The following is a 17,088-nucleotide window of genomic DNA, read 5'->3' as shown; positions in this document are numbered from 1 at the left end:
AATGACCTCAAAAGTTTTTAATACATTACAGTCCACATTAATTCGCATTACAATTTCGTATCTTCTGCATTAAAACGTTGAAATGTGCAATTCAAACGAAAGCAAGGTCTTAGTTGAAAATATTTTCAATTTAAACGTGATAAGAGTCACGTTACCTGGGCATGTTACGAATACAATAACGAGCTTAATATATTTAAATAAAGAAAACAAATATGTTTTTTTATATGTTCTGACTATATGTAAAATACAATTGTGCTTCTGCAACTGAATCGCTGTGTTGATAAGGATAAATTTCCAATAATATAAAAATAAAAAGAAGCAGTCTGTAAATAGCCCACAGGTGGACTAAGGTTTCCATTTGAGAAGAAAGGATATAGGATACATTGGAGCAGTGTGATGGAATTACTTTCTATATTCCACCACGCTGCTCCATTGCGGATTAGTGGTTCTTGCCCGGGTTTGTAACGACAATCTTTGGTTAAAATTCAGATATTCTAACTACTGCGTCATCCCAGCGACAATAATACACAGTAAAGTAAATTAAAACAGTGATGGCATTCAGGGATAAAAAAAAAACACAAATCATCATGTCACGACAGCGGCATTATCTTGAGCGTACTTCCTTAATTTTATTATTTTGTGATTCAGTTTCTGTTATGTGTTTCTTAATAAGTATTTAAATTATATCTTCAAACATTTTGTCTTTTAGAGATTTACAATTGAATTTGTTCGTAACATTTGAATTTGCAAATTATATTCCAAATAAATATTTAGAACGAGATAAAATTATAGTTCATCTCACTCTCACTTCTTGTGGAATCAACAAGTGGAATAATATCCAACGTTCTGGTATATAAAATTTAAAATAAGTATTTTGAATTAGCTTTTTTTTTAATTTATAGTATAAATAAATTTGGTGAAACTAAAATTAGCAAAATCTTATTGAAAACCTTTTCAGGGAGTTTCCTAATATTTCAATATCGAGACCAACTACTCTGCTCCTCCTCCTAGTACAATGACAGATTAGGGATTCTTAACAGTTAAGTTCTAATATGTTTTTCTTGTTATATACTGAATGAATTGTGTTGAGTTTGCAAATAAATTTTAAGATCGTATCAAAAATGTCGCTTCTCAAGTTTAGGAATTGTGTATAACTATATATACGCAAGTGACGCCAATTCTCCTTATTTCTATGTTTATTAAAAAACATTGAAGAGTTTTTAGATTACACATACATATATTACATACATTCTAATACATACATATATCTTCTGAATAACATTTTGTTGTTTTCAATTCAGTTTCAACTGATGACACGTAGAAATATTACTAGGGTGAGTATTTTAACATGTAGTCGCTTACTCCATTAGCTAACTCGCACAATTAATCTCAATGAGGGTTAATTGACCGTCTCGCGACCCCCACGTTCGATAAGATTCGTCTTGGTTTTTCCTTAAATAAAAACACAATTTTACATCATTAAGAGTAACAGTCTGTTAATATCCCACTGCTGGGCTAAAGCCTCCTCTCCCTTTTGAGGAGGTTTGGAGCTTATTCCACCATGATGCTCCAATGCGGGTTCATGGAATACACATGCGGCAGAATTTCAGTGAAATTAGACACATGCAGGTGTTTTCACAAATTAAGCACATGAAAATTCAGTGGTGCTTGCCCGGGTTTGAACCTACGATCATCGGTTAAGATTCACGCGTTCTAACCACTGGGCCACCTCGGCTTACATCAACAGTATAAAATTATCAAATTCATATTTGGAATATTGAATAGGTTGTTACAAAAAAATCTCTTATTACCGACATTGGCCTCTGAATATAGACGTAATGACATGGTCGGCTGTTTGATAAACCCGAACGTGGACTTTCCACTGGACTTGACTGCCTACTGACCATTAAAACGTAATCGTATAACTACATGAGTCACCCTCCAGCTAACAACGGACCTATTACTAATTACTTTTAAGAAATAAATTTACAATACAATGACTTTTCATCGTCTGCCGGTGCCATACAGAATTTTTTTCTTACATTCTTTTTGGCTAATATTACAAAAGCGTTTTCTGGCTAGAGCTTTGACCAAAATCGTCTAAGGTCCACCGACTCGTCAGTTACTCAGTCAAACATCAGTACTTTGTATTGATCAATGTTTAAATAAATATACAATGAACTACAAAGTTGTACATTCGCCCAACTCGTTGTTTAAAAGTGTTTTATAGATATGTCAAAGTATGAAAAAACGCAAGTAGCAATTAAACACAAACAACTAAACTATGTACAAAACTATATATCTTCTGTACACGTAAGTAGCAAGCATTAATTTTTGATGTCACGCAATGGTGTTGGCCAGTGTGACCGAGATATTTCACAGCCGGTTGAGTTTGCATAACTCGTGCCATGAGTATAATGAACACGAAGAATAATCCTGCGCACACGCATTGCGTCATATCGTCGACGACATCAATGATCGCTGCTTAAACAAGAAAATCTTTAAATCTGTTTTTTCCGTTGTAAAATAATTTGTTAACAATGCGTCAAAAGCTAATATTTACGTTTGTTGATATGAAATAAATTAAGTTTAAACATAATCTGAATTATTAATAATCTTATGATTCTTCTTAAGATAAATATTTAATTTTGTTGGTTATGTTTTTTAATGTTTTTGTATTGTTAATACATTTTAATAAATTGAATTTTATTTATTTGGAAATTAATTAGATACACACTTTTTTATCTAGAAAAAGTGTTTCATGTTCATGTAAAATAGGTAATTTATATTATATCGTCGTTTATGTTCGTAATGTCTTAATATAATTTTAATCTATGGTTTTCACTTGACATAAAAGTGTTTTTAATGTGAAATAAAATAGATGTTCCTTAGAAATAACTAACTAAAAGTTACTAGTAAACAACGTATGTACGAGCAGAAAATTAGTTAACACCAATAAACTTTTCTTGCACTGTGGGTTGGAATCGCTTCTAGTTTTCCGTTAATGAATTCAGCCCAATCGTTGGTGTATGTTGCCTGAGATAGTAAGGCAGATAAATAAATAAAAATTATATGTACAATAGAAATATATATCGAATAGATCATTTTGTTGAAGTTACAAATACAACGTAACTGCTACAAGTAACTGGGTTATAGCATAATAGCCAGCAACGAATACAGCTATTCATTATCACGATATCAATAAGCTATGACATAAACTTTTAGGTCAACAGGTCAACGAAAACGTCACCCCTAATAATCTTTCCTACTGCTCTATCGACTAAATAATGTATCTGATGGTAATCGGGGTTTTAAAGATGAAATAATTGCTTGTACTTCATTAATTAAATATTTATACTACAGTGATATCAGGAAAATTTATTATTTATTATTGTAGTAATAGTGTATTATAGTCGTTGCTTAAACATAAACATATTATGTTCATAAATGTATATACAATATCAAATATTATAAAATTGATTGTAATGTTTTAATTGATCACTGAATGTCACAGTGGACACTGCATTTACCTTTTACGACAGAGCGACCGTAATGGGGATCGATTCCTGTCCATTGCGATTATATCAATAGTCATACAAGTATTCGGCACATGGTCATGCCTGTGTAATTATACAAATCGAGGTTTCAGAATGCTCCCGTTGGACATGTCGAGAAAAACCTATAAAGCGGGGTCGTCGACCTCTGGTCGACCTAGATTTTCTTAAAATAGAGCTTTTTCACATTTCGATCGAAAGTATGTCCCACAAAGCGACGGTATTTTACCACGTGTTACACCAGGTGAGTTTTAGTACTATAATAAATAACAAACCGAAAACATTATTGAATGATAGTATATAAAAATTATTGTTCAATACAAGTACTATATAACTAAACTAAATTGCAATCTATTTATCCCTAACTGCTTATTTTCATTCCTTAAAATATTAAACACTAAATTGTAAATTTTATAAATACAATTTATGCAATACAGATCCAATGATCCATCCACAATCTTGAACACAAAGTACCTACGCAACCCAGGTGTCCCCGCAACTTTTTGAAATGTTGCATAAGAAGTCAACGACCGATTGACAATGAGGTGAACAAGGGTAGACAAAAGGCAGGTAAGCCTCACCGTCCACGGTAGAGAGCGCTACACCAGTCAACTTCACTATAAGCCAACAACAGCTTTTTTTCTTTCATTCACATTTGGTAAAATTATAATTCTAAGAAATTTACGTTAAACGCATTTGTTAATACATCAATATATTATTGTTCCGTTTGAATAAGTTATTATGTTAATGAGAAAGGTAGGCTTTCCTAATTGTGAGAAAGTTCTGTAGTCGAATGTGCTTGGAATGAGAAATTTAATGTAAATTGAATGGTGATCGGAAATCATTCAAAGCATGTCAGCTGAACCTTGTTTAGAGGCGGTCAGGAAACTACTTCAAAGTATTTACTTTAGTAAGAAATAATGATATTATATATATTTCACGCGCATTAAAAATGACTGCTCCGTCCTGTAGGTCGTTTAAAAAAGGTTTATGTATAAAAAAGAGTTTCAAGCTTGTTCGATACCAAATTTCATCAAACTCGGTTCAGTGGTTTAGCCGGAAAAGTCTATAAATAGACGGACAGACTTTCACTCTCACATTTATAGTCTTAGTGTAGACAATCCCTAATTATTTGTTTATCTAACACTTTTTTTCAAATCGTTCTAATAAATCTTGATTGGCGCAAACAAACTCTATAGCTTTATATAATAGTAAATATAAGGAAAGAAAAAATTATCAATATAATTTTCTAGTAAATGAGAAGCGAAACAAAACCTAAAATAAAAAATATTACGTAAACAATATTATCTAACTCTCAGGCGTATTTAAACGCGGATTACAACGACCAGTGGCTGATATCTACTAATTTATAACGATTACGATACGTTTCCGATTCAATTCCGATTCAACTTTGAATCATCTGTATTAATTCGAATCGGAACCGAACATATGTTAACATATACCGTTATGTCAAAATCAAATGTAATTGTTAACTTTTATGGCAACAGTCGATAATTAAATTAAAGAATAGGAAAACGGAAAAAACGGCAACGATCACGCATCGATTCGATTGCGATAAAGTAACAATTTCTTAGTAGAATTTGCTCCAGACATTATTTTAACATGGCATTAATCATGGAAATTTCCCAAGTATTCATGAGATTGAATAAACTAAGTTCATTTGTTGCTATAAAACATAATCAGTATTTTATTATTGTAAAACTAGTATTTATATTTTCTTATTTACTGGTGGTAGGGCTTTGTGCAAGCTCGTCTGGGTAGGTACCACCCACTCATCAGATATTCTACCGCAAAACAGCAATACTTGATATTGTTGTGTTCCGGTTTGAAGGATGAGTGAGCCAGTGTAATTACAGCCACAAGGGACATTAAATCTTAGTTCCCAAGGTTGGTGGCGCATTGGCTATAAGCGATGGTTGACATTTCTTACAATGCCAATGTCTAAGGGCGTTTGGTGACCACTTACCATCAGGTGGCCCATATGCTCGTCCACCTTCCTATTCTATAAAAAAAAAAAAAAATTGACGGGAAATATGTTACTTGTACTATGTATATTATATACTTTAGCAGCTATCGAGTCTTATTAAGGACGTTAATATGATTTCTACTATTTCGTATTATTATTCACAATCATTTTGTTTAACAAAATATAGCCATAATATGGAGATAGATTGTACCTAAATTCAATATTATAAGCCTATTTGATAATATAGACGCAGAAATAGTACATGTTTAAGTTAATTCGTTTTGTTTATATGTTTCGATTCGATTCCGTCTTAATCGGCATTTAATTTCGCATCAAAAGCTCCGGCACGGAAGTAGTAATTGAAAACAGGTCACGTGCTTCACAAGAGTCATACATTATCATGCGAGTCACTTCCTTTTGACGTACCCACTACCCATGGCCTCTATAGAAAAGACTGTTTAATGATCCTTCCTAGCATAGGTTATTACTGAGCATTAACGCCGTGATTACAGACAGTAAATATCGCTTCTATTTATGTGTTTCACGTTTAAATAATACTAGCGAGCGCTCCGAGCGCGGCTTCACTTTCGTATTGGGAAGGGGGGGGGGGGTGTTTGTCTTTGTTGGTCTCGGGATTCAGATATGAAAAGTAAATAATGTATTTCTTGGGGTCCAAACTTGCTTCATACAGTTACTTTCGCATTTATAATTCTTGTATTGATATAGAGAGTAGATAAGCTTAGAAAATATAATTATTGATTTAAAAATACACCTTTAGAAGAGTAAAGACAAACAATATTGGCCTTTAATTGACAAACAGATTACATAATTGAACGCGATCTAAAGTAATCTAAGGTATTCATTATAGAATTTACTGGTGGTAGAGCTTTGTGCAAGCTCGTCTGGGTAGGTACCACCCACTCATCAGATTTTCTACCGCAAAACAGCAGTTTGTTTTGTTCCGGTTTGAAGGGTGAGTGAGCCAGTGTAATTACAGGCACAAGGGACATAAAATCTTACTTCCCAAGGTTGGTGGCGCATTGGATATGTAAGCGATGGTTGACATTTCTTACAATGCCAATGTCTAAGAGCGTTGGTGACCACTTACCATCAGGTGGCCCATATGCTCGTCCGCCTAACTATTCTATAAATAAAAAATAAAAAAAAGATTTGTGTAATGGCGATTTCAATGTCGTCGAAATGGTTATGAAAACTGGAAGTAAAATTAAGTTGATATTAGAAAATTTAATTGAAATGTACTATCATATGTTAATCTATATCCATATCATGTTGGTTAAACATGTGTGTATATAAATATTTGAGAGATTTATCATCGATTCTCTGAAGTCCCCGCCTACGGAGTGCGGACTTGAACTTTGGTAAGTATTTTCCTCAAGCTCCGAGGAATCCGTTTAGAACGGGTTTTATGATAATCGTATACTTTGAATAAGGCAAATTAAATAAAAATCGCATAACATAATACTATCTTACACATAAAAATTAATATCCATATTAGTGTTATATTCTATGCTTCCTTCATCCGATTGATTTGAAACTTTACACAGTTTGATTTAGATTAGAATTTGATTCATATGGATTTCTACCTTTTGACGTAGTAAGATTAACATACAGAGACACGCGAAAAGCCATCAAATCGAGCATTCACTAGATTATAAATAATGAGTATATAATAATAATTATACATCACATAACCCAAGCGTAAGAAATACGAAGGTAATAACTAGTTTCTTTATTTATAAACACTCATTACATTAAGAAAATCATAGTTTAAAATCAGCGCAACGTGAATAAATGAAATATGTTTGAAAACTACTTTCCGAGTCTTTCAAGTTTCAACACGTTTGCAACCAATTTCACGGTAACGGCGTTCGTAATTTAAATTTTGCATTCATATATATATATTTGAGTACAAGGTCACAAGTAAGCAGCCATCAAATAATGGCGATAAATATTCATTTAGGGGTGACAACGGCGCCATAGGGGCGACAATACACAACGCTGACTTCATTCTACCGCTTAAAACACATAATTATTCGCTTCAATAAATATTTTACACTATAATAAGCTCTAGAGACAAAAGGTCATAATTATTATAAATAAGGTGACCAGCTTATTAAATGATTACTAATTTATACTTTATTGTACAACATGTATCTTTGTGCAAGCTCGTCTGGGTAGGTACCACCCACTCATCAGATATTCTACCGCAAAACAGCAGTCCTTTGTATTTTTGTGTTCCGGTTTGAAGGGTGAGTGAGCCAGTGTAATTACAGGCACAAGGGACATAACATCTTAGTTCCCAAGGTTGGTGACGCATTGGTGATGTAAGCGATGGTTAACATTTCTTACAATGCCAATGTCTATGGGCGCTGGTGACCACTTACCATCAGGTGGCCCATATGCTCGGACGCCTTCCTATTCTATAAAAAAAAAATTAAAGAGCAGATGACGTAATAGAAATATAGTTAAAAATAGTCTTAAAGACAATCTTCAGTGACAGAAGTTTTTCAAGAGACAAAGAAATGTAGTCAAAATTAGAGATAAAAACCAAGTGCTTAAACTCATTCATATTCAAATAAAACACTAAACAACACACATCTAAGAATGTTTTAGAAGTTAAACCATTTCAGCAATTTTTTTTTTCTTTAACAAGGTTAAGTATGCAATATCCGTAATTTTAAGTATTGCGATACTAATACGTCTATTAAGGAACAGGTTTCTAATAAAGTGTACTTGTTAGTTAAAGATAAGAATTGAACGAACACTTTAATGTTTATGCAATAGTAAAGTAAACGCAATAGCAAAGTTATATTGGATACACACCGAAATTTTATGTTACAATTTTATTCATGTAATTTAAATTATGGAATTGACCGACTTTTAGAAATTATAATTAAGTGTTATTAGATGACGTTACAAGTCATGTCGCTTCAACCGAGAGTAATATTAGCGATAATTAAAAATATATATGTATAGCTACTAGGCTTATTAATATTAATTATACTGTAGTATCGTATAATACGATCAAAAGCCGCCTTTCAAATACCAATATATATACCATTACTTATGTATAGTAGTTTAATTACCTCCGTTTTATAATAAAGACTTAAAAAAATTACGTCAAAATTTTCAATGTTATGTATTTATAACATGGATTACTTTGTATGTAGTATATTTAATGTAAAGTTATACGAATTTACTTTTACTGATCAACTTCAAATAATCATTCAATCCGATCAAATAATCAGCCAATCACAGTTACGAATTATCAATTATAACAAAATATACTTTATTTTAATGTGACCATTTATTAATTATTATTTTATATTTTTAATGATATATAACCCACATACTGCTGGTATGTTGATTGTACCAAGAACCAGCAACAATGAATTCATAGAGTTTTATTTGAGATCATTTTATGTGAGATAGACGAGATAGCCTAGTGGTGGTAGAACGCGTGAATCTTAACCGATGATCGTGGGTTCAAACGCGGGCAAACACCACTGAATTTCCATGTGCTTAATTTGTGTTTATAATTCATCTCGTGCTTGTGCATGTGTCTAATTTTATTGAAATTATGCCACATGTGTATTCTACCGACCCGCATTGGACCAGCGTGGTGGAATAAGCTCCAAGCCTTCCTCTCATAAGGGAGAGGAGGCCTTAGCCCAGAAGTGGGACATTAACAGGCTGTTACTGTACTGTTACTTGAGATTCTGGAACCCACTAGGGGTTGCCAAATACCTTTTATAAAACTTAAAGAAATAGTTACTTCGTTCTTGTTTACTTGTGTTGTAAATCTCTTAATGCGATTAAGCTTATTAAACAAAACTATTGCTGACTCTTTTCTTCTTTATGTAATAATTTAAAAAGAAAAAGACAAAGGACAAAAATTAAGCTTATTTTCGATATTACTTCAATTGACTACCTATTGATGATAATAGTTTATTAGAGGGATTCTATCATAGTATTAAATAGCGTATAAATATACGTGAGTTTAAATACACATCATGTTTGCAAGGAAGCAGGCGCCAAGTCGGCGTCTGAGATCGCTCGATGATGTCACCTCCACTTCATCACGTTTACAATTTCAAACGTAACTTGTAAGTGAAACGTACGTGACATTTTATCAATAGACTTCAAATATGCAAAATATTCGTAATAAATAATAAGATTTTACGGATGTCGCCACCGAGGTATTATATAAACTATGTTGCGTGGTTTAATAAGGTAATGTCCATTAATAGTCGTATCTAAAACTATTATTTTAATGGGAAAGTGAGTTTGTTTGTATGTTACGTTATCGCGTAATTGCTCAACTGATCATCATGATGTTTTCCATACACATTGTCATAATACAGAAAATTACATAACGTACACCTACTCCGTCCCCCGAAACGATTGCACAGCTACGTGGAAACTGGTAGAAAATAATTTATATTATTCGTATACCAGTAATTCATGAATCCTTTATCTGATTCAGTTGAAACTTTACACAGTTGCTATTGACACTTGCGTGAAGATTTCTGAAACAATGGGCAGCGCGGAAGTCGTTTCGAATAATTGATTACAATTTAAAGAGGCATCGCAAAGTATACCGGCCTTACTTATGGCTAGACATCGTAACTTTATCGCATTGTCAAGTCGTTTTTGTAGGTAGTACCGGGATCTGGCAGTTTTTATATATGTGGTATTCATAAATCATTAATCAATATATTATAAATAAAAACTCACTTCACTGATAAAAGTAATCAATGAGGTTAATAAGTATATTTAAACTGAATCATTACTGAACAAACAAGCGAACGCAGCGATACGAGATTTAATGAAGTAATGTTTTTTGGTGTTGTTATATATATATAAATGCAAAAGTAGCTTTGTCGGTCTGTTACGCTTTCACAGCTAAGTCACTGAGCCGATTTTAATGAAATTTTGTATGCAGCTTGAACCCCAAGGAAGGACATATGCTATTTTTATACATAACAGCGCAAAACACCGGCAAGAGGACCAAATTTTCGGGAGAGTCTGTAGAGCTAATGCGAAAACGACGTGAAAACCCTACAGTCACTTCGTCAGATCTTAATAAAAAAATATCAAAGCTAGACAAAAGTCTTCAACGAGTGCGTCTTACCGGTTATTACCTACGGAGCTGAGACGTGGACACTGACAGTGCGTTTGGTCCACCATTTTAAGGTCGTTCAGCAAGCTGTGGAGAGGGCTATGCTCGGAGTTTCTCTGAAGGATCGAATCCCAAATGTGGTAATCCGACAGAGAACCAAGGTTATCGACATAGCCCAAAGGATTAGTAAGCTGAAGTGACAGTGGGCTGGACACATATGTCGCAGAACCGACGACCGTTGGAGTAGACGCGTTCTGGAGTGGAGACCACGCCTTGGCAAACGTAGCGTAGGACGCCCTCCAGGTGGAGTGACGATATACGCAAGGTGGCTAGCAGCGGTTGAAGATTAATAGCTGAAAATCGAGCTCAGTGGCGTGCCATTGGAGAGACCTATGTCCAGCAGTGGACGCGAAAAGGGTGATGATGAAGATGATGATACATAACACCTGTAGTAAAGCCAAAGTAAACAACGCGGGCAAAGCGAGTGAAAAGTAGTACATAATATAAGTATTTCAATTGGTGAAAAAATTGTTTAGTTTTTAAAATTTTATTAATAATAATAAATGTTATAATTTGTATCTTAAACGATAAGAAATTACAAATATATATATTTTTATACAAGACTGAACGGCGCAGATTCCATTAAATGATACGCTGTTTTAAAATATAATCGAATATCTATTAGGGAGGAATGAGGATTCTAAAATAATACAATATAAAATATTTTTTTATTTACATTCCTACAGATACCTATAATAATCAAACGCGTATGTTACCAATGAGGTTTTATATATTTAACATTGATTAATTTCATTGAAACTTTTTGATCTCAGTATTTAAATACAATTAATACCAAACCAAAGGTTCACTTTTGAAAATAGAAGACATTTCTTAAAAATTTTCAAGAGCTCTTAACCTTACAGCGCCATTTTCGTCAACGAATACTTAATTAAAATGAGGAAAAATATTCTTCATCCTGTCACGTTTGTTTGTATCACGTTCCATGGTCCTTTGGAAAACCTTAAGGACTTTTCCGTGACCTACTTTCGTGCTTTGTTATAATAGTGTATACAGGTCTGGCAACTTTCCAAACAGTTGACCAACATGAATTAATAATTAATTTCAATAAATTTGCTAATTATCTTAAACACTATTATTATTAATGCGAAACTATGTTTATTGGATTTTCCATTTTCGCATCTAAAGGGCGACGGATTTACGTGAATTTTTGCAAACAGTTACCACTGCTGATGGCGAGTGACGTAATTTTGTTAATATTTATACCGTCCATAAATATGCGTAATACAGCTTACTGTAAAATAAGGAGATATAGTGTTACCAATACGTTAAACCCCATGACATTTAAACAGGTGGTTTTTGATCGGGAAGGAAAAACCCTATGGAATGTTGCTAGCCTAAAATACATTCAACCTATAATACTACGTCACACGCGGTCGATTTGTGATATTTAAATGTATACCAATTTTATTAATGTTAAATGTAATATAAGTAAATACGTTACTGGGCGACTAACTTAAAGTTGTCTTATCATTATATTTTTTAAAAGAAGTTCAATTTGTAGAATTGATCGTCATATTCTACCAATTAAACGCTTTAAATTTGATATTAAAAATAATCGGACAAAATATAGATAGATTGTAAGACTTCAGTTTAACTTCTAATTTTTAACGAAGAATTGAGAAATAAAATAAAGGAAAAAATTGCAATTCTAAGGAACGACGATAGTAGACACGAAATTGTGCACATGATGCAAATGTGCATGTGACGTGTGATCACAGCTTACAATAAGAGACTGGCTATAAAGATACGTGATGTCATGTGGCTGTATAGTATTGAGTCATTGCCTGTTGCTTGTAACGATAGTTTTAAAAATGCTACTCATGACGGCATACTAAATGTTATATATACTGTTTGAATAATAATTTGATTTAGCGCTTATAGCGTGACCATAGCGGATAGACTGTAGGGGACTCTACATTTTCTATTGCCTACTTAAAAAAACCGACTACAGACGACCTTAGGCATTTTATTATTCTTATAAAATACATTTATTTATTTTTACTTATAAATATTATATACCTACATATATAATAACAACAATAATATTAAACTCATTAAATTCAAGTAGATTAGATCGAAAACAAAATAATAGTTTAATTTAAAGTGTGTATTTAACTATTTATAGAATAAATAAGTTTATGAAATTCATCCGAGTAATATATTCACACGTACAAAAATAACAGTTGTTTAAAGTTAAGAGCTTGGCAAAAGTCTCAAATTAATTTATCGTTACAATTTTGATGTTTGTTTATAATAATTATTGTAACAATTCTATTGAAATAAACAAAATAAAATAATATAATATTTCATATTAATCAAATATAGATGACGCCCTTATTACATTTCGTACGCATTATTATACATTCCTACATCTTAGTGCAGCTACACTCAAAGGACGCAAGTTAAGGACAACTAGGTGTAAGTAGGCGACTGACGAGGGTAGGACATGACCTTTCTTCTTTTTCTCACTGGAATTTACCGCTTGCGTGCAACAGAGAAAGTGAATAATATGACATGTTCCATGTTAAAGGGTCGCTTTGCTTTGTGATATTACTTATTAATTGTCGTCAATGATAATGTTGTTCCTTGAATAATACTCTAATACTAGTAGTACAAGCTCTAAGTTAATTAAAAAATATTTTAAAAAAATACTACAATTCAAATCAATAAATCATATGTCACATGCATCCTTTGAATAGTATTTTTTTTATATTCCCTAACTACTTGCTGGCCATCGGGCCACGTCGAACAAACAGTGGGTTTCACTGTCCGCTGACCACCGTCTATCGTAACAAGAAAACCGGTTCTCCCGCCCTTTACCCCGACTCACCGCGACCACCAGGTTGAAGAAAAACAGCACATATTTCACAAAACTCGTTCCACACCCCATTTTGAATTCACAGCGTCGGAGTCACACACAGAACTACACAAGTTCAGGTCACTCACGGATTTACTTGTTTACGAGTTCGACGGAGCGACACAACCTTAATTCTTTGGTGTATCGAAAGCGACTACATGAAAATAAACGGGAGATCGCGATGGCGACGCTTACCCCACCCCGCGACCCGCTCAGTTACTCATGAATCGTGACCCCTCATTCACCTATTAGCCGTCTCATTCGCACACGTTGCAACTAAGCTTTAGATGCGTGTAGTTGTGTCCTGTTCTAGTTCATCTCAATTTGATATTTTTTTAACAAATGAAACAGATAAGAAATGTAGATTGTGCATGAACCGATTGGACCAAATCCCAATACAATTATAGCATTACTTTTATCTCAAACATGTTAACATTTTAAAATACCTACTCTGATTCTAATAAGCTAAGTAAAAATATATTTTATTATTATTATTATTATAATTTAAAAACTAAATTATAGCTATGTTATTGATTTATATAAAGCTATAATATTGCTACATGAATTTGAAATACTTAATAATGTTTGCTTATACAGCTATCTATGAGAAGCTTTCAGTTCTAAAGTCAAAGGTCACTTGTTATTTAACTAGATCCCTTTGAAATATATATTTACTTCTGACATTTAAACGTTGTTAAAAACGTAATGTTCACTTTTATTTTTATTATGCTATTAACAATAATAAATGTTAAAAAAAAAATTAAAAGGGAAAAAATTGAAACTTCATGTTTATAAAGTGTAAAGAACATATTAAAATACGATTGCGGACCTTTACCAAGTACTTATAAATGTATAAACTAAGCTCAACGCCCGTCTAGCTTGAGTAATTGTTCATTGTAGCATTTCATCAGTTTTTTTTTAATGACCCTTGTTACCGTCTACACTTTTTATTGGTTAACTATATAAGACTTCCGCACTATTCATCAAAAATAACAAGCAGTTCTGTAACAACAATTCTCTAGGAGATTAAGCACAGAAATAATGTATGATAAAAATCGTTGTTCTCGAAGTATAAATACATTTGAATGCAAATTTTAAAAGTAAGCATACTGTACCAGATATAATCGTGGAGGTATATTATCCTCACATTGACAAATATAGATTTTTAAACATATACCTTTATATGCTTTGTAAGTCTTACGTGAAGTTAATTATGATATATGATATAAACTGCATCAGCTATTTACCACTTTCGAGACATTCTCAATTCACTTTCATCGTGTTAAAAAGTGGATGCGTGGTTCAACCATAAAGCAACTTCGTCAATAACTACCTACCTTACGAGAGAAAGTCTATCTGGAGGCCATGAAATTGTAAGCCGACACGTGTAATCCACTTTCCATTAACAAGCCCTTCTTTCTGTTACCAATTTCATACTAAAAATATTAAAAACATAATATTATACTTACTTAGATATTCGTTATTTATCTCTGGAAATTTTAACACAAGTAGTAAGATTAGTATTTACTTACTTTCTTCTATGATATTGTTAATGTTTTTAGAAAAAAACATCAAAGTTTAATACATAGTATATTTTATTACTATTAAAAAAAACAAGTGTAATGTTTCTGAAAAAAAAATAAACTAAGATATCTATGATTTTAACAGACTTTTCTAAAATCATGTCTTTGTTTGATTTTTATTGGAGGAAAAAAGATAGGAAACCAATGTGAGAACACAAGTAATAATATGTTGGCGTCCCGAATCGCACGGTTGAGATATTTTGAAATGGACGCTGACTCAAAACTGGTTTCGCTTTAAAGCTTTATACAATACCACTCATATTACATAACTTGTCACGTTGCAAAATAGCTCAAGATTGTCAATTTCTTCGAAAGCTTAAAACGTAATTTTTATAGGTTATAATTATAACATAGGTAGTTAATATATTAAGAAAATATTAAATATGTCAGTTAAAGAGAATAAAGCCGTAAATTTCGCATATAACATACGTAAATAATAAAATGAAACAAAATTTTATTAATCATTTATTTTTATGTACCAATATAAAACTTATAAAATATGTATCAAGTTGATCTTCACATGTAATAAAAATTAGATCGAATTGCATTAGTTTATGTACTCACTAAAAATATTTTTATTTAAGTATATGAATATTGCTTTAAGATGTTTATTTTTAATTTATTGCAGGGCTTATATTTATATATCGCATCGTGAAACAAAGCCAGTATTAGTAGTAGGTATTGGTACACCGGTTACCATGACGACAGCGACTGACGTTTTTATTAGGACAAGCCTAAAATTGATAGCGTAATAAGGCAGGGGTGAGTACGTTCCCACTTAGATATCGGTGCCCCACAAAGAAAAAACGATTTTAAATTATAACAACTTTTCGATAAAATGCATTTAATTTTCACATAAAAGAGGAAAAAGAGAAATAATTCAACAATGAACTTTCACGCCATTTGAGTTAAATAGCAGACGAACACAGAAGGTGATATTAGCTTTAAAATATCAAATAAATAATATTTTGAAATGAAACAAAATTATTATTAGACCCAATTTATATTTAATGTTTTATTGGGCTTTCAAGACCTTTCCTAGAATATCATACTATACATCAATGAAGAAATGCCTGCGTTACACGAAGTGAATTAACAACCATACCGTTGAGCTGCATACGTTTGAGAAAATAATTATAACATTGTGATTAGATTTGTAGCTTTATTACAAACACACTGAGTTATTTAGATACACAAACAAATAAAAAAAAACACATTATTACACTTTACACCTATATTATTACAATTTACACCTAAGCTTAAGCTTCGCGTAAAAAAACAGAATAGAATATGTATACTGCAGTGTGACGTTGCACAAAGGTTTATAATATTGGCCTTCGCCTTGCCTTTTTAAAAAAAATTGGTTTTCAAAGATTGTTTAAAGAAAGCACGACGCGAACAACAATTAGTACTGAATGACAATAAATGTAGATTATATGAGATACTATATTTCTTTCAGTTAATATAGTACGTATTTTAAACATATTTTAAATCATAAACATAATTTTATAATGGATATTAAATAAACGTAAACGCAATTAAAGTAATCCTGCTTATGACGATATATAGCAAAGAATGTTATGAAAATAGTTACAATAAATAAAATGAAGCAATACAATAACAGTATTTGAACAACATAGACAAAAAAAACTATTTATAATATAATCATACATTAAATAAATGTATCAAATCAGCTGTAGTTAATTTCAATGTATTTACGTGGATATTTACTACATAATTGTGTATTATATATATTACATTTCACATCATTCATAGGTCATGATTATGCTGGCAGGTAATAAAGAAAAAAAAGGTTACATGATAATCTTAAATATTCAAGAAATTAATTTGTTTTGTACAAATTAATTTCAACGCCAATTATT

The 17,088-nt window shown here is 32.1% G+C and overlaps 1 protein-coding gene across 2 annotated transcripts in view; it reads right to left on the bottom strand.

Moving 5' to 3' along the window:
- The window catches only part of LOC126770089 (CD63 antigen-like), a 28,852-nt gene extending 15,062 nt beyond the window's left edge, over positions 1–13,790 (bottom strand). For both annotated transcript variants that reach the window (XM_050489246.1, XM_050489247.1), the window contains exon 1: positions 13,596–13,790. In XM_050489246.1, the coding sequence (XP_050345203.1) occupies positions 13,596–13,655 (60 nt within the window). In that variant the 5' untranslated portion in view covers positions 13,656–13,790. The remainder of the gene's footprint in view (positions 1–13,595) is intronic.
- Between the last annotated feature and the right edge of the window lie 3,298 nt (positions 13,791–17,088).

This window comes from Nymphalis io, chromosome 8 (assembly GCF_905147045.1).
Source record: "Nymphalis io chromosome 8, ilAglIoxx1.1, whole genome shotgun sequence".
NCBI classification, from domain to species: Eukaryota; Metazoa; Arthropoda; class Insecta; order Lepidoptera; family Nymphalidae; genus Nymphalis; species Nymphalis io.
The sequence above is the reverse complement of the archived record's forward strand: the minus strand, read 5'-3'. Positions and strand labels throughout refer to the sequence as shown.